Source organism: Sipha flava, unplaced genomic scaffold (genome assembly GCF_003268045.1).
Source record: "Sipha flava isolate LNK unplaced genomic scaffold, YSA_version1 125_pilon_pilon, whole genome shotgun sequence".
Classification (NCBI taxonomy): Eukaryota; Metazoa; Arthropoda; class Insecta; order Hemiptera; family Aphididae; genus Sipha; species Sipha flava.
In genome coordinates, this window is record NW_020271751.1 from 733,683 (window position 1) to 754,070 (window position 20,388).

The window sequence follows — 20,388 nt, forward strand, 5'->3', positions numbered from 1 at the left end:
AAAATGTTTTCATATTTTTTTGGATGTGAGGACAAGGGATTCGGAAAAGTTGCTATTTATATAATATAGTGTTCTCATCCGGTTCATTCCATTGGGACACGGAAAAAATACAAACATAAAATGGACATGGGCGCAAATCGCAGGTAAGTTTAAGGTGTTATTACCCTGAATTTTAAAGCAAGCACCCGAGATAATAGTATACATAATAATAGTTCCAAAGAATTCTATGAAGTTCTATGCTTAAGCCTTTTTCTCCCAAATAACTTTGAATGATTTGCGCTCAAAATATCTTATAGGAGGAAATGTCGGCAGGATTATCGCGCTGAGATAGCGTTGTAGGGTCGGACGATGAGAAATCCCTTGGAAAATTGTATAACATTATTATTTCTGTTTTATTTTTTATTTTCTAAGAGAGCCATTTGGTCTATCACGAGGAGAGGTAGTTATGCGAACGGGGGGAGTTCCACATAGGTGGTCACGCTATCCCCTACTCCGCGGACGGTCGCCACCCACCCGTCCGCCGGCCGTTGCTGTGTGGCCGTGGGGTCTTGGTGGGAGCGTTTACCACCAACCCGACCGACCGACCAGCCGCGCCGGCAACTACACCAGTGTTTGTCATCAGTTCACGAGCCACTCTCGAACCGCGCGGTACTCTACAACGCACACGTCGAAGCGCCACACGGGACGAACACGTTCGAACGGATTACGTTTACATTTAATTGTTTTTATTTTCTCGTTCTCTCTTTTTCTCTCTCTCTCTCCGTCGTTCTAGCGGCGATCTCCGCTATTGTGTCTCTAATATCGACGCATTTCCGATCCCGTCTCGCAACTCAGTCCGGATTATCTACACGATCGGACCGCATCTCCGATCACATCATGTTTCGTTCGTCACAGTGGAACACCACGGTCGCCGTGCGGGCATAGAGGCAGCAGCGGGCACACACGTCGCGTGTACGTCCCCGGACCGGCCGAAAAATAGCACTAAAATATTAATAATAATATCAACTGTACGCAAACTGACGTCATCGCCTCTCATTCGTCCGACCGTGGATTTCGGTTATCGGTGTTGGACGCGTGCCTTACGTCGTATTTTGCTAAAATCACCATACCATACCACGCGTGTACGTCGTTCCGAATCCGCGGTTGACTTGGCCCGCGCAAGTCGCAACCTCGCTTCGTTCCGAAATTGTTGTTTTTTGGTACGACGAACGAATACGCCGACCAGATTTGTCGGCATGAAAACCGACAAAGACCGTGTCACAGGTACGTGTGATATGTACTGTAATGTAACCTATTTCCACCGGGCTCGCTCGAGGAAAAAAAAAATAAATTAAACGAAAACACTATCGCGTACCACAAAACTATACAACTGGTTTCTGTCGGTAGGCTCCGCGATGTCTGGGGGGACCGCTCGCCGCCGTACGTACGGTATTATATTCCGTCTCGTTATCAGTTAATCATGCAAACATACAATGGGCACCGCAAGAACTAGCAGTGAATAATTATTGTTACAGTATTAATCGTGTTCCTACACAAAACGCGTGTTATTGAAATGCGCGAACGCATGGGAATAAAGGAAAAATAAAAATAAAAATCGAATCAAATCTGTGTTACAGAATAATAATTGCGTCGTTATCGCGCACCACTCTCACAGCGATTATTTCAGTTTTTATCGTTTGAATTTTTTTTTCCGATCGAGTTCCAAACGCATTACAATATTATATTACACAAACGCACGAATAAAGTATAGTATTATGTATTATAACACAACGCATGTTTGTGTTCTATCTGAGCTTGGAGGCTCCCGAAGTAATTGCACGCGTGTGATCTCAAATATACTCGATCGGGTAGGTTTTTTATGAAAATTCCACACATACACACACACATATATATGTATGTATGTATGAATATTTAGTGTATCATTTATTTAAGAAAAAAAAATCAATACTTACCGAACTCACATTTTCGACGCACGTTTTTCGTAAATTGGTCGCAGAACGACAAAATAACGATAACAAAAACAGTTTGACATTTTTAATATAACGTTGCACAGAAAACACGTTGTTTCGTTTGCTTTTATCTCGTCAACTTTCGCATATATAATGCCAACTACATCATACCGCACGTGTACTGTTCCATGTGTGTGTGTGTGTGTGTATCTATACATAGAGGTACCCATGCCTTGCACACACCTACTATCTATATAGGCTGTATAATAATATAAAACGCGATAACAACCTGTTCCAAAATGCCGTTAATCTAACCAACGGCTGTCGTCGTGACCTTTCTCTTTCGCGATGGTAATGGATTTTTTTTCCCTCGCGATTCCGTACACCCATTGTCACTTTTTGAAAGGTCATCCGTCTACCTTGAAACCGTTCGTATAGATATCTCGCGTGGCGAAACGGTTACCGCATCAGATCACAGGCAAAATATAATATGCATGCACTTCCCCACGCCCCTCTCACCACTTCCATCTGCAGGTCGGCCCATCGACGAATTCACCGCCAGCGAATATCATTATGCATAGATACAGTAGTTGTACATATAAGTCGTAATAATACGTATGCCTTAACGCTTGATAGTTATTGGATATACGCTTACAACGCCACGAATTAAGTTTTAACCTAGAAAAACGGATTCGAAACGAAAATAAATGTGTACGGTGTTTGCGCACACAATCTGTATTCCACGTGCGTAATATTTAAATAATATTTGTACGATGAACCGTCTAATTGAGACGTCTACTATTGTATGCGTGCATCGGTGCCCGATGATCAGTTCGAAATAAGCACACGCCGGTATAGACGTATAGTTCATGAACTTAAATTGTTGGGAAATATTCAATATTTCTTCATGGCCAAAATAACAGTGCACTGAGACTATTCCAACACTCAATACGAAAAAAAATTTTTTCTATTAAAACCCAATTTATTTTATTTGTATTCTTCTGGTCGTTTTATGTTTGCTGTAATCGAAAACACAGTGTGGCCAAGCAGTTTTTTGTAAATTAATCTTAAATATTTTCCATACGCTTATGCTATATTATACAAGTATACAATAACGAAGGATTGTAGGGCAAAATATTCTGAACCTATAAAATTCGAAATATGCCTCTAGATAACTTTCTAGTTAGGAGAACTGAAATAGTCTGTGGTAGAAGTTTATTTCCATGTCCATTATATTAGGTATTAAATTTATATTTTCCTTTGATTATTATTGAACGCTTAAATGTTTAGCATATAATATTTAATTAAATATTCATGAAAAACGATGACGTTTCGAACATTTAATTTTAAACGGTTACCTAGGGGTCTTGAAATTCAATAAATTATATATTTATAAGCAAATGGCCAATTGTTTATAACCTATTGAATTACATTAAATTGTCGTTTCTTTGTTCTTCGAAATTCTCACATGATATTGAACTGATACGTACTTGGCGAGTAAAACAAAAAAAAAAAATTCAACATCCATTAATCAAATTTGGTTTTAGATTTCGAGGTGACAGGGTGTGATGTTTTCTCAGAATAACAGGTGAACGCAAGATGAAACTAACAATATAATTGAACCCAGCACTTGAATAACAAAAAAAAAAAAATAATTATGAGAACTACCTTTGTGGAATACCAATCACAAATGTTTTTTAGCTATCGTAAAATGAATGACACAAAATAAAACTATTATCAATGAAACATAAAATCGCAATGATGGTCACGTGCTGTAATTTTTTTTCTTGTCTTCTTATTTCTGTGCTCATGAAGATTGTAAATTATATTCTGATAATAATAATAATAATAATAATATAAGCCTTTTACGGTAGTCGGTCAATTAAATACAGGTTTCATTTTCAACAGCACGTGTATCGAGTACCATATTAAATAAATCCGAAAAATAATTGCTTACAAGTCTTAGTAATTAAAAAAAAATGAATTATAGTCATTCGCAAAAATAATTATCAGTTACGTAAATACATATAAACCTAGTTAATCTAGAGTAAAAGTCAGAATTACATGTTATACTCATATGTCAATATGATATATGTTTAATAAATCGTATTATTCTGTGAAAATTATATTTAACCATTGACCTCCCGATGACTAATTAACTCTGAAATATTGATTTTTTCTCAGTTTGATTATGTATACTTGAAATAAATGTTTCATTCAAGTATACAACACTCACCTGTGCGCAGTATTACCCATACGAAAATGTACCTATATTTTATATCTTAAAGTTTTTTTTTTTTTTTTTATCGAATACCTAAATTTTATGATTTTTATGAGGATTATTTAAACGAAAAATATATATTAGTTATCGTGGTATTATGTTTAATTAAAATTTCCAGCTACAATAATTTATATGTATACTTTATAAGCTACACTAGTTTAGTTAGTGTGCGATAAAAAAATATCTAGGTTAAGATTCTTGTAAAAAATATATTTTTGAAAAAATATATATAGTACTACTAACTACTTTGTAATACTTCGCTACCTTAATAGTTTGTATATTTTTCTTATATCATGTATGAAAATAATGTGTGAAATAGCCAGTACGTATTATTATTAATTGAGTTATTTAAATATACCGAATTCTAAAATAATTTATATAAATTTAATTTGATGATTTACAATCAAACCTGAAGATTTTATTAGTTATTAATTAATCTTCATTATCTACGAAAATAATTCTTCAGTTACTTCAACGAGAATTTTAAATATTTATAATGCTTAAAACCATTAATATTTATTTTTTCTTATGTGATATCATTTATCAATGTTTAAATGCATTTATGAAGTTATTAAAAAATATTTTTAAATTTGTTTAAAGAAAATGTTAATAATAAAAATATGTCTTAATCGTAACAAATTGTTGTTACAATGTGATTACGTAAATAATTATTTTTTCATTCAATATCATATTAAAAGGTCTGCTTTAATAACAATTAACGTAAAAATTAGTCAGTGATATAAACGGTTAGGCATTAAGAAGAAGTGAACAAGGTTCAGGTTATGACCTGTTAAACACTATTTTCTTCTATTGTTCACGTTGGCGGAACATGGTTTTATTATAATATTATTTTAGACCGAGGCTGATGGAAAGTGGTTGCATTTAGATATTAAGTTTACTTAAACCTTTATAATATTAAATTGTATATCGTATTTAGTGTTTATAGGTATCAACATATTGAGTGCATAATATTAGGAATCACATTGTGTTAGTGCCGTAGCCAAAGGGGGGGCCTTGGGGGCATGTGCCTTCCAATCCGAAATCTCTTATTTTTTTAAAGGCTGTACTATGTTTTTCCAATTATATATACAATGTTGAAATTTCTTTCAATATTGCTAGTTACAACCGTTTTTGATTGAAGTTTCTCTACTCTTAAGCGTATAAAAACATACTTTAGAAACTCAACTTCAAAAGATAAATTGAATGGCCTGGCACTAATAAATGTACACAGAAATATAGATTTAGACATAGAATCAATAGTAGATGTATTTGTTAACAAAAAAGAAAGTCGTTTAAATTTTAATTATAATTTGAATAAAATAATTCAATATAAATTATTTAATAAATTACTTATAATAATAAATATAAACCCGTGATTTACAAGAATGTTAGGAATGTTAAATGTATAGTATGTATAATAAATGTCAACAGTTGTACAAGGTTAGTTAAAAAAAAAAAAAAATTAGATACAAAAAACTTTACAGTTCACAAAAAATAGGATAATATAAAGTAATAGGTGGTAAGTATGTATTCCAAAACTGCAGAAAATAATTAAATACTCTCCCCTTCCAAAAAAAAAGAAAAAATATGTCTGGCACTATAATGCGCTAGTATTTTATGTTTATTACTATAAATTGTAAAATATAACAAAATAACTTAATTTTAATTATTTGATTTAAAAACATTAAAAACAAACATACGTGCTGGAACAACTAGTGTTGAAAATTAATCATGTGTGGGATGATTCAGGTTTTCTCATGAAGGAAATTCTAAAAAAGTGCTCAATGCACTCAAAAGAGCCATCACAGATATTCGATTACGGTAATGGCTACCTATTCGAATTTAATGCCGACCGGAGACGTCTGAATGGTGCGAAGCCTAAATCGCAGCCGTATACAAGCGCGCAGTTGATCATGATCGAGTTGCAACCGCAAATCGACGTTTGATCTTTTTTTTCTCTTCATTTATCTTCTAACCCTTGTCCAGAATACGGTTCGGTTAGCTTTGACCGACCGTTGCATATAAATAAATGTATACGTTAACAACTGTGCCTAAGACAAATACGGAATCGAAACTAACGTGGGAATATTGTTCGGCTATTTTCGCAGGTGTTTGATCGACAATGATAAGCGGTGTGCTGTTGATGGTGGCTGTGATATCAGGCATAGTGTGCGGCGAAACGCCGAGACCGTCGGGCGCTAGAGCCGCGTTCAAGGACGCCGGCCAAGCAGAGAGGCACTTGCTGGCAGCGCTGGGCATGAAGCGCCGACCGGTAGTGGACAAGTCCAAAGTGGAGATACCGGCCGCCATGCTGGAGCTGTACAGGATGCAGATGTCCAACGAGTTCGATACCACCGGCTTGCCGTTGCCGGGTCGCCACGTCAAGTCCGCAAATACCGCCCGTACGTACTTACACCGAGGTGAGTTCGACTTAGATACTCAATACTGCAATAGCTACTATTACGTGTATATTTACAGTCCAGAGGCGTGCTAAGAGATGGTTGTGGAGGTTCGTCTCATCGCATCCCCCCCTAAAAATATTGTAGATTTGTTTTCTAAAATGTTTATAAAATTAATATTACAATTAGGTTTAAATTTTTTAATTTCTCTCTTCTCTAACGGTATCGCGGGCACGTGTAGAGTGCATTTGATCGTTACGATGAGAAAATATTTGACATGTGCTCTATGTAAGTGCCGTGTGAAATCTGTACACGTAAAAATGCATTAAAAATTACTGAAATATGTATTAAATACGAAACGAGATATAAAAAAAAAAATATTAAAATTTAATTGAAAACATAAATATTACGTTCCGTCTAATTGAATACATTTGTTTAAAACTTCATATGCGCTAATTTTATACAACCTCGACTGCTCATGTATAATTGTATAATGTGATTTTATGAAATTCGTGAACATATTCTTATTCAATATTTTTAGTTTGAAATTTTATACAGTTTTAATTTTTATTTAAAAAAGAAATAAAAAAACACGCCCTCAAATATTGAAGACTCGAAACATTTAACGAAATACTCAATTGTACCTACAAGTCGTTTATATAATTGTCTCAATTACGAAGTGTTGAGAGGATTGTATAAGAAAAAATGCGGCATTTATTCAATATTTTTTACAAAACGAAAGGCTTATACGGTTTAATTGAAAAGATTTTTAGAGGAATCCTGTACATTTATATTTATTGTAAGTTATATCGACTATCGAATAGTCGATGTCAACAGTCTCTATAACAACTATCAAAATACACACATATTTTATATAATATGTACAGTTGGACTCGCTATAACTCCAATCCTTCTGTAGAGACTGGGTAGTGATGTGTTTGGGAAACGTCCAGATTCGTTGACTTCGGCACTATTAACTGTTATTGCAATGCATTTATTTTACATTTAAAAAGCAATAATAAATCATTCCTGCCCAGAAAACAATTCTGTCTCGAGTTATTAATTGTATCTAAATGTATATAATGTAAAGCTTATACAAGACTTTATTCAAATTTAAGTGCTCGTATAAAAAATAAAAATTAAAGATGAGTATAGATATTTTCAAAATTCATTGAACATAATGTGTTGGACATGTTGTTAAAATAGCGTTTGCGTTAAACTTTAATGTCTTAATATCCAAAGAAATAAATCTGTTGAAAAATATTTATTATATGTATAATAATCATATAAACACATTTAAATTTAGGTTTTATTTTATTAATAAATGTGAACGTTGAAAATAAAAACGTTTGAAATTAAATTTTACAATGTATTTAAATAACTTGTTTATAATTGAAATGTGTATGCCACCTACAATTTTCATTAAATAATACCTGAATTACAATACCAAATGGATTTAATTATATATATTTTAAATTATTTGTATCAATTTAAATTGATACATAAATTGAATTTAAATATAAGTCGGACTGGACCTTACATAAAAAAAAAAATTTTCGTAAATTATTTAGGGATAAATTATTCATCATCATTTTACGTTATTATTTTAAAAAAAATGTGGTTAATAGATACAATATGTTTAAACAGAAAATTACTTACTTTACAAGATAATTTACAATTAATTTATATTTATGTATACATTTCATCAATGTTCTCATTTAAAGTATATATATATATATATATATATACAAAAAATAATAAAATCAATGACGAACAATTATTAATATTTTATAACTATAGTTACAGTATAACAAAGATAACATTATAATTCACTTTCAAAATTAAATTAAAACGTTTCAAATGTTATAAAATTAAAATAGATAAGTTATTTAGAATGTTATAGTATTTTAAAATTATTTAAACGTGTTTTTAATCTGTTAACAATTTAAAAAATGTTATTTTTATAAAGTTTGGAAACACACTAAATATAATTCCTGATTGATTAATTCGTCTATAGAAAATTTTTTTTATTATTCCCGGAAAAATATACTTTCTATGTTGGTATTTAATAAATTAAAAAACCCCATTATTGAAAAAATAATTCTTTCTTTTATTTATTCAGAATCTTATTATATATAATACAAGTCAATGCCAAATTTGTATTTATAGTAAAACTATAAAATATATAGACAAAAAAGGTCCAATAGTGAAAACAAATACATTCTCTAAAATAAATTAAATAAGTATAAACGGTTAAACTAAAATTGTGTTTACTTAATAATATTTTACTATTAAAAATAAATATAATAAATTTGAAAAAGTTGTTCGACTTATTTATGTGTATATAGTATATTCATATAGTAAAATGTATTCTACGAGGATTTAGTAACTTAAAGTTGTGAAAAACTACATTACCACTCCATAAATTAACTGAGTTAAGGCTTTTGGGATTTCATGGAATATTAAATGACCTATAACTTAACATTTAAATGTTTAAAATAAAATAAATATATTTTTATGGAGATAAAATGTTCCTAATTTTTGATATATTTTTTTAATCAATAAATATATAAATTTCAATTTTTCAAAATGCAAATCATTTTCATAATTTTGAAGCTTTTTTACTATACAAATAATTTCCGTGTGATGTTTGATTATGTCGGAACTCGAAGAAAGGATATTTTTATTCCATACTAAATTTAATATTAAACAATTAACTAATTAAATATAAATTAAATCAGTTTTTTAAAAAATATTGTACAGCTGGGTTGTTTATTATATTTGTTCCATAACCAATTTGTAATAATAATATTTACATACATATATTTAAACAGAAAATTTTCAATATTCATATATTTATTTGGTAAATATATGTAATTCAAATCTCAACTCGAATGGTTAGAAATAAGTTTTATAATTGTAAGCATTAATAAATATAAAAAAACCTTCAGAATATTTTATTCTTCATAGTGATCGATCAATGGAAAACAATTACATTTCTAACATTTTTTCAATTTTAATGAATGCATTTAATGTTTTGTTTAGCGTATATTATATAGGTTCCACACGACAATACCTGATAGATACGTGATACGCCATGTATTTCAACTACTACAATATTTATGATTCACTTATACATAATTTTAGTAATAGCATTCATTAAAAATATTATTCAATTTACTATAAAATTAGTAGTATTGTATTACAGTAAATCAATAACAACTAATATAAAATATCAAGTACCTAATCGTAATAGTACTTTTGTATATTTTATACATTTAATTGTTTGTGGTACGATAAAAATTATTATTGATATAAATAAATATTTCCGAGCAATATAAATTATATGAGCCGAATTCAAAATGGAAAATAATGATATTAGATTCGTTATTAATTGGGATTTAAAAAAAAAAACATATCAATACATTTAAGTTTTAATTAATTCAATTTTTATTAATTCTCAGTCATAAATCATTGGCGGAGGTTTACCGATTTACATGATCGTTTTTTTAGGAAACTAGTCTTAAGATTAATGTAATATTATGCAATTTTTTTAGATTCACTGAATCTTCATTTTATTTATACGTAATTTCAAGATCTAAAAATGACTAGTTAAAACTAGGTACTGAAATATATTATAAATTCAAAGTAGATTTAAAAAAAAAAAAAATTAGATTCACTACCTATCAAATGTCTGAAAAATGTATGATTAACGGAAATATTTTTCTTCCTTTAACTAAAACTTAAAAAATTAATTTTGCTAATAAAAATGATAATTTTTTTATTTTAGATTTCGTCTTTTAAGTTAATTCCTTAAAGTATTTATTATAAACTCATTGAGAGAGTAAACAATTAATTTTCATACTTGGTAAACATATATAAATTCAGACGTTTAAAACGATAACGAACATTATTAATTCATTCCATACCACCCATTCTGATGAAATATTAATATCATACGAAGTGAACCATTCATTCTGATTAGACTCATAGTAGGTAGTAGTTAACAAAATTATTGTACAACAAATTTTAAATGGATAGAATTCTTATTTTTATAAAAGAGATGAGTATTTTTATCCTTACATACTGTTTTATATGAACTAGAATATATTATAATTTCAATTAAAAGTAAAAATTCTTCTGACTTATATGGAAAAAGCTTAATGATTCTATTACATTATTTTAAATAATTTCTATGATAATTGATAATTGTTTAAAAATTTAAATGTACTTCTTTATAAGTTATCACTATTTCTAGACTGTATTAAGTTATACAACGCACTAAAATATATAAATATTCTTGTAGTATAAAACATACGGGAGTTTTGCATGTAAATCTTGTTAACCCTTAGGGATTTTACCTTCATTATTTAACAGACTTAATAGAACTAAATTACTATCGATTCTTGAAAAAAGAGATATAGTATCTATATTGTTTTTTAATGCCAGAGATTTCTAGGAATACCCACGCCTATAACAGCATTTAAATCATAATTTTATATAAATATTCATAATGCATTCGTGAATGGCTTAATATATATATGCTTAAATAAATTTTATATTTTGTTAACTTATTAAAAGTAATACGGTTTTAACAACTTTATATCATATGACAGAAAACAAAAAAGACGATTAACCGAGTTTCTGCAGTACCTGCTGATAAATCACATTTCGATATGTGTGCGCATCTCGACTATGCACGCGAAGACGTAATGAAATAAAATTGCATATATACATACACACACACACACGAGTGCGCGCGTGCGCGCGAGTAACAGTATTTATATATGTATATACTCGTATATTTTAACGATAATATTTACTCTAAACCGTTGTAATTTAATTGTATTTATAACGACCACGAGTCCAAATCATTGATTAGACATTAACATGCAAGCTGCTAGAAATAGAAGGCTAATGACACGCACGTAAATGTATATGTATGTGTATGGTGGAAAAATGAACACGAACACGCGAAATCCCTCCGACACACGGGACTAGAAAAGAAAAAACAAAAAAAAAAAAATTGGGTCGAAGTATTGGAATTTCGATAAAAATTAATTATAGTTTTGTACAAAAACCATTCAATTGTAATAAGTGAACTTGGAATAATTATCGTGTTGGTTTAAACATCTACGGCGTGTTATTACTTTAATGTTGTAATCGTGTGCATTCCTACGAGATAATTTCTTGTTATACCAAAACAATTTTAGAACCGTATTTATACAAGTATTGGTAGCTATACAGTATATAACATGATATACGGCGTACGCTGTAGTAAATTACAACACGATTAAAAATATATACGTGTTTTTCTATGTAAACTGTGTCATAACTCGTAGTTTTAATAAAACACAATTATAATAGTTCACGATTTCATGTGTAAATAATGGTATAATGCTTATACTCAAAAACAAAAACCATCAATATTGTTTGGATTATAAAATGTGTGTACGTTCACTTAAGTGTTCTGCTAAAACTAAATTGTTTTCATTATAAAATCAACTCATGATTTGATATTTTATTGAATATTATTTCTAGTTTTTTGAGCTATAAAATATGTAATGAAACCTAAAAACTTGTTACTGACATTTCATGCATATAAGTTATAAAATATTTAAAAATGCTGAACAATGTTTGGTAACTAACAACAAATAATATTAGTAGTTTTGATTTTGTAAAATTGTAGACTTTTATATTATGTGTTATAGGTACTTTAAAAATATTCATTATAAAAATAATATTGCTTATCTAGTTTGGCTTAACCGTACAACTACATTATATTATACTTTATTACCTATGTTTTCAAATCTGGATAAACATCAAAATTCTATCATGAAATAAGTAAAATATAATGCGTTATTTAAAATTATTAAAAAGAAATTAAACGGCCGAAGTGAAATTAAAAAAAATTAACAGTTATAAATCTATAAGATGTTATTTTTATATTATAAAAAGTAATTCTCAGTTTCATTCGAAAACAAGATTCTGCAGATTGATGTGCATATAGATACCATACCTGATTAATATATATATAAAAAAAAAACTATTTTTGTACAAATGTAATTTGTTTGATTATTTATAAATTACTATCAAAACAAGACCATGTGCATGTAATTGAAAAATATTATGTTATCATTATTTTATTTCAACGTACATAATTATGTGTTCTATTAATAGCCACATCAGAAAAGTGTCTGAACCGGTTTTGTTCAAATATCAAATTCTTATTTAATTTTTATTAAGTAGCATGAAACTGTGCAATCGATTTCAGATAAATTAATAAAAAGAAACTTTCCAAATAACTTTATCAAACCGACATGTTTAAATTTCACCTAAGATGAATTATTGTCTTTGTAGTTCGATTTGCGTGACTTAAAAATATTCTGTAGCACATTACATTATACATGCTGTTTCGTTATACAATTACATTCGCGTATCCGGTATTAATATTTTTCTGTTTATAAAAAGTGCATGCAATAATTTACAAAGTTTTAATTTAAACGACAGATGTGTTAATGCACTCGTACACATCAATGTGACTCGACAGTTTTTACATACTCTGCCAGCGCTTATCTTAATTTACCTAGATATTAGTATTACCGTTTATGTTGATTAATTGTGTCCGGTCAACCTGGTTCAAATTTTCTAGCAGAAGATCCACCGATTTTGATGTTTACCCGGGACCGAATACATTAATCTGTTTTTATTATTATATATGATTCAATACGTATATGTAAATTCATTTTTTTCCAGTCGTGGTTAATACGATTTAATAACAATAAATGATAGTGCTGATACATTTTCCACGTCATTTTGCAACTACCACGGAATTGGGACGGCTGTGAATTAGTTTTGCTTTTACAGAAGAGTAGTCATGTCTGGTCACTTTACTTATTAGGGTGACAAAAGCGATGTAGCAGTGCTATAAATATTACTTACGCAGCCGTGTTTTTCAACACGATGGGCCAATTATGCAAATTTGCAGTTAGAGAAATTACATTTCCTACAACATTATTGATTTTCTTTTTTTCAGTAGCGGATATCCTAAAAGCTCTTCAATGTATTTGTATAAGTAAATACGTTATCAATCCGAGTAAACTATCTTAATATATAAGATAAAATGCAACATGAAATTTATTTTAGACGTATTTTTCGTACGTTATAAGGCGAATAACGTGTTATAAAATATTTGCGTATATTTGTCTCGATGGCGTCACAAAGTCAGAGGAGTATAGAACGAAGAAACATATTCTCTTATATTTAAGTTACATACATTTATATAGATTGTTGTTAAATATTTTAAGGCAAAGTTTACTTTATTAATGTGCTGTTATTTTTAAGATTATATTCTTCGGACTTATACGGTTTACGAAAACTTAAAAAATTCATAACGCACTATAAATGTGATCCAATTGGTTTAAGATTGGTTTAAGTCTTTTCTTAATAGACATTAATATTGAATAGACAATTTTTGAAAACATAGAAATCAATAAAAAATCCATGTTGACTGACTTTTTTTACTTTAATTTTTAAAAGAACAATTTATGTATTGCATAAAATAGAAGTATTTAAAAATAAAATATTTTTATTTTATTTTTTTGTGCAAATTGACTTGTTTATAATTTAGTTTTGAATAAGTAGGATTTAATTTCTGTAGGTTAAACAATAATGCTGAGTTCAATGATAGTTTAAATAAATATATTTTTATAACACTTTTGTTTTTAATTAATTTCCTAATCTTAAGTGGTTCAATTGTATAAATCCTATTTCATTCTTAAGTTTTCAACTATATGAAGTTATTTTAATTTCTTAGAGATTAATTGATAAAATAATTGTTTATTTATTATTTTGTAGAGTACAATTTTATTTGTAAAAAATTAACATAGTTAATAATAAATTAATATACTATCGATATTGCAGTAAATTATTTAGTATAAATATTACAGTTTAGTATATATTGATATCGATAAATTTCAATTATCTTATTTCTTAAATATTAATTAATTAACACATTTATATCTAATTTAAAATAATTATTAAATAATAACATAATAACATATTTATGGTATACAGCCAGAAACTTCAATTAATAATTATTTTGTTACAACTTTCCATAATTCATCTGAATTAATATGTTCGTTCTATTAATTATATTGATTTTTTTAATAAATAGTTAAAAATATTAATTTTTAAAATTTTAAAATCATCACTTTTGTTATTTTATTTAAATTATAAAACATTATAAATTATTATACATATCATTTTTTTAAAATAAAGAATCAAATTCAAGTTAAAAATATAAATTTACTAGAAACAAAAATTAATTAGAATTGGTACGAGAAAAATTTAATTATTAAAACATTTTTAATTAACTTTAAATTTTAGTGTCACATTTATATTTTAGAGAAAATACATACTTCTGACGTAGATTATTATTATTAATTGTGTGCACCATATCTATAATATATATATATATATATATATATATATATTAATATACACACATGATTGCTATGTTAGACATAGAACACTATCTAATCTCAATGTCCCAGTTTATAGAACTACACCGTTCGGTCAAAATGTATCCGTTTGAATACAAGAAGAATAATATGTTCGCATAGAAAAATTATTTCGATATAAAATAATATTTTTGTTCAACTTAAGTATAATATTTTCAAAATCAATTGTATAATGTCATTAAAGATCACTAATCTGTTGAAAAAACGTTTCATATATATTTATTTATAATTTTTATTTACTACACACTTGAGAGGATGCATGATAACGAAACGATTACTATTGTAACTATAATGTATTGGTACTTATTGTACTTAAGACGGAATCGGCGGCAATTTGGATTGTCATCCCTGTAAATTGGACGTACTTCGGGTTACTATAAAAATATACACATTTGTGTGGATGTTTGAATTAATGTATATTTAGGACATATATAAGTTATAACTGGGTTACTATTCTCTCGTCTTCGTTTTCCAATACAAACACATGTAGGTACGAATAAATAAATAATACACAAGTCTTTATTACGCAATATAATATGTGAGGATAGTATCGATATAGTTGGTTAATATTAGCTATCAAAATCAGTAGTTTTGGTAAATGTTTTACATAGCTGTCGTCCCGATTAGTCGTCATCTCATTCCGTATACCGTATAAATATAGTATAGCCGTAAATATTTAACGAAAAATAATTCAATAATTAATAATAATTAATCATAATTTTTTTTTTTTTTTAATTATAATTCTAGTCGAAAAATAATTGAACATCGCAAATAACTAAAGTTTATTTTATGTAATGTTTAAAAAGGAAATATTTTGAATGGAGAATCCCAGGGACTTTTTTTAAATAATGCATGCTGTAATGTGTGATCGACATATATGTAGGTGTATAGTTGTTTATTTTTCAATACGTTGAGAAATTTGTCTGCCTATAGATCAGTTGGATGATAGGTTCGGTACAATAAGGTCGAATCATTTGAAGAAAACAATTTGATAAAAACATATTTTATTATAACCAAACGTTATCAGAATAGTTATGCAAATTAATAGTAAAAGCAAATACGAACTAATAGGATTATAAATTTGAATATTATATGTATATAAGTTATAATTTATAATTAAAAAAATGATAACGAGATTACAAAGGTATTGTAGAAAATATATAACTGAGTATGATAACAATGTATGAAACCATGTTTGAAAAATGAAAAATTCGAATTAATTTTTAATAATAAAATAAATTAATTAATTTTTAAGATATTAAACTCATACTTCGTATAATGATGAAACTATATTGATATATTATTATGATTTTTTGCTGTTGTTAGGTGTATAAAATATTGTTTTCGAAAAACAAATAGGTGGATACAAGTTTTATTTATTTTTATTTAATTTTTATTTCTCAGAAACAAGAATATTGTTTTGTCCTTTTGAAACTCTCAGGGGTGGTATTGGGACAAAATATCCAAGGACAAAATATCCTGTTATAAAATATCAAATTCAAAATATCCAAGGTTAAAATATCTAACGGATAAAATATCCAGGGATCAATAACCAATATATAGGACAAAATATCCAAATAAAAAAAAAATTATAAAATCTGTATTATTAATACTTGTATAATTTTTTTTATTTAAATACATTATTTTTCATTTTTAGATTATATTTTAATAACATTTAACATTAATAATACTTTATAATACAGTTATAAAATAATAATAATAAAAATAATATGTTGTGTTATATAATAATTATATCTTTAGTTTTATGTAGTGCGTCACAACGTAATATAGTTTTATTTTTACTATTATTATTTTATTACTATATTATAAAATATTGTTAATTTTGATTTAAAAATGAACAATGTATTTAAATAAAAAATAAATAAAAAAATGATGTACAGATATACAGATTTTTATTATTTTTTTATTTGGATATTTTATCCTATACATTGGTTATTTTATCCCTGGATATTTTATCCGTTGGATATTTTAGTATAGGATATTTTGTCCTTGGATAATTTGTTCTAGATTTCTCGGGAATAGTGGGGCAGGAGTCACAAGTTAGATTATTGAATGTAACAAGTGTACCTATTTAATTTATGATTATGACATAAAATTTGATATATTATTTACAAAACAAATAATGACGGTTCAAAGAGTTACTCGTGTTTGTATAGTCAAGTTCTTAAATGTTTGAATAACTCGATGTATCCAATAGAAAACTGAGCAAAAACAGTTTTTTAAATTTATTTTCAAACAAAATGATTGGTTGAAAATTAATAAACCATAATGAAAAAAATTACGTTGTTCCTGTGTTAAAATTATTGAGTTAAAATATTAATTATAGCTTTATGGAATAATATACATAATGCGTTAGTGATCTCATGTTTAGAAATTTAGTAATTCTTCAAGTGTGAAGTGCAAAAATCATTAGATAACGCAATAGAGCGACAAATTGTATTATAAAATAAATAAATCTTTTTGATTATACAACTTAATCATTCTCGATAGAAGATTCGTGTAGAAATCATAAATGAAACGTACAACCTTAAGTATGCGCTTAATAAATCAATAGTTCTAACGTATATTTAGCTTTATAGTGATAAAATAACCTAACTACTTAATAGTGATAACAGTAAAGTTTACTCGTTTTTTGAATGCAATAATTTCTAATAAACGAAAAATTGATGTAACAATATTCCCATTCCTTAAAATATATTAAAAATATTTTTGTTTACATCAACAGAAACAGATTTCATTGAAACGTGATTGAACTTTAGGTTAGGTTATTAAAATATCTATAACGAGATATCTTAGATTATTTTCATTTAGATCACTGAAATATTACTCGATTCGATTTTTTTATTTTACAAAGGTTATCATAAATTGTTCAGATTTAATAAAATTTTCGTTACAACAGTTACATTATCATCAGTGTTAACAACAATTTTTAGTTAAAAATAATAATTTTTTAACACTTATTGATGGGTATAAAATACAAATTTTCGGAGGTGTGTAAACTCCTAAGTAAACATTGTAAACAATTAAAATAATTTTAATATACTCGTATAAATTAGATGAATTACCTGGACTCACCGATAGATATTCTACTTCTTAGGGTTAGAGCAATTATTAATATATTAATGTTAATTAATATATTAATATTGAACCTAAACAATTTTAAAATGCACAATTGTCATATATTCTATTCGAATATGTTTTAATTTATTTAACCTAAATTGATTTACATGTAACTCGATTGATAATTAATAAAATTAACATATCGAACAGAAAATACACGAACAATTAAAATATGATTTATTCGTTTGACAGAAGGTTTTCATTTCTAATAGAATCAGGCCCGTATTTAGGGGGGGGGGAGACACAAGGCCCGGGGGTGTCAGAACCCCAAAAGGGGAAAAATTTTTTAGCAAAATAATTTTAAAAATAATGTACCTAAACGAAAAAATAAAAAAAAAAAAATAGTATATTTTATTATGTTATAATTTGTAAATAAAAAAAAAATGTATATTTATTATATTATAATTTGTTAATTAAAAAAAAGGAAATTGTTTAATTTGTTAATTAAAAAAAAGTATTAAACGATTTTCATTTATAGTTATATTTTAATATTAAAGAATTTCGATTATGGACGAAATAATAAGTGTTATATTATTATTATTTATTTTGAGGAGGGGACATAAATTATATGCCCAGGGGCGCAAAATTTTTGAATACGGGCCTGAATAGAATGAATTACGTATACTTGTAAAACAAACCATTTTAACAAAATTGAATTATTGTAAATTGTATGCCGTTACCCGGTTTTTTTTTTATTTTCGCGTGTCCCTTTGGATCGGGAGTGTTGGGAAACGCTGTTTTTGCGGAAAAGCGTTTCAAAACGGCTAAGAAATTTCCGATAGGTTGACGATAACATTACTGAATCGTACAACGTACCTGACCGGTTATTTTATTCTTACGTTACAGAGTCGGAACCGAAGAACCCAAAGTGCCGTAAGTACAGGTTACAGTTCGCGGTTGACCCGCTACCCGAAGGCGAATGGCTGACCGCGGCCGAGCTGCGACTGACGCCGTTGCGGGACAGACCGGCCGGGCAGCCGGGTCGCGTACAAGTACTCGTGCACGACATCGTGCAACCGGGCGTGCGGGGCGTGTCGAAGCCGGTGCTGAGGCTGTTGGACTCGCAGTTCGTGGACATGCGAGACGTGGCGACGGCGGCGGACGACGCGGTGGTCACGTTGGACGTGACGCCCGCGCTGGAGAGGTGGTCGCAGCACGGCGGCCGGTGGTCGGCCGTCAACCACGGGCTGCTGGTCGAGACACTGGCGGACGGCCACGCGCGGTCGCCGGTACCTGACACGTTCGAACTGCGGGCCGCCGGCAGGCCGGCACTGCTCGTGTACTCGGATGACGGCAAGAACAGCAGGCCCGTGGGCCCGCCACGGCGGAAACGTTCGCCCGGGACCGGCCAACAGCAGGGCAGAAGCGGCGGCGGCAGTAAGCGACGGAAAGACGGCAGCGGCGGCCGCGACATCTGCCAGAGGCATCCGCTGTACGTGGACTTCACGGACGTGGGCTGGGACGACTGGATCGTGGCGCCGCCCGGCTACGACGCGTACTACTGCCACGGCGACTGTCCGTTTCCGGTGGCCGAGCACCTCAACTCCACCAACCACGCCATCGTCCAGACGCTGGTCAACTCCATGAACCCCACAGCCGTTCCCAAGGCGTGCTGCGTGCCCACGCAGCTGGCATCCATATCGATGCTGTACCTGGACGAGGACAACAAAGTGGTGCTGAAGAACTATCAGGACATGCAAGTACTCGGGTGCGGGTGCAGGTAGGCTTCGGCCTCAGTCATCGTCTCCGTCAACCACACCGACACGTTCACATACATTCAAACAATGATACACACACACACACACACACACACACACAGCGTCGCCCAAAGATATTATTATCATTATTATTATTATTATTATTATTATTATTATTATTATTATTCTATTTTTAATATATATTTACGTATATATATTATTTGTTTTATCATTATTACTATTACGCGAGTCTCAAAATGAGGTGGTTTTCTTTTTTACACATAGACACGTAAACGATTTTTGTTTTGTTTTTAATAAAAATATCTGACTGTGAAAACTATACGGTTCAAATGATCACCACCAAAACGGAAGAGCATGATAATTTTCATAAATAATGTG

General features: G+C 29.5%; 1 protein-coding gene across 2 annotated transcripts; it reads left to right on the top strand.

Annotated features, from left to right (window-relative positions):
• The first annotated feature begins 599 nt into the window (after positions 1-599).
• Positions 600-20,149, top strand: LOC112694208 (protein decapentaplegic-like). 2 transcript variants are annotated; one of them, XM_025569616.1, is made up of 3 exons: positions 600-1,263; positions 6,339-6,632; positions 19,139-20,149. In XM_025569616.1, exons 2-3 carry the CDS (start codon positions 6,353-6,355, stop codon positions 20,014-20,016), a joined length of 1,158 nt encoding a protein of 385 aa, XP_025425401.1. In that variant the 5' UTR covers positions 600-1,263; positions 6,339-6,352; the 3' UTR covers positions 20,017-20,149. The 2 variants fall into 2 exon arrangements, with proteins under 2 accessions (XP_025425401.1, XP_025425400.1); XM_025569615.1 differs by having other exon boundaries at positions 602-1,263; positions 6,339-6,650; positions 19,139-20,148.
• Positions 20,150-20,388: the final 239 nt, after the last annotated feature.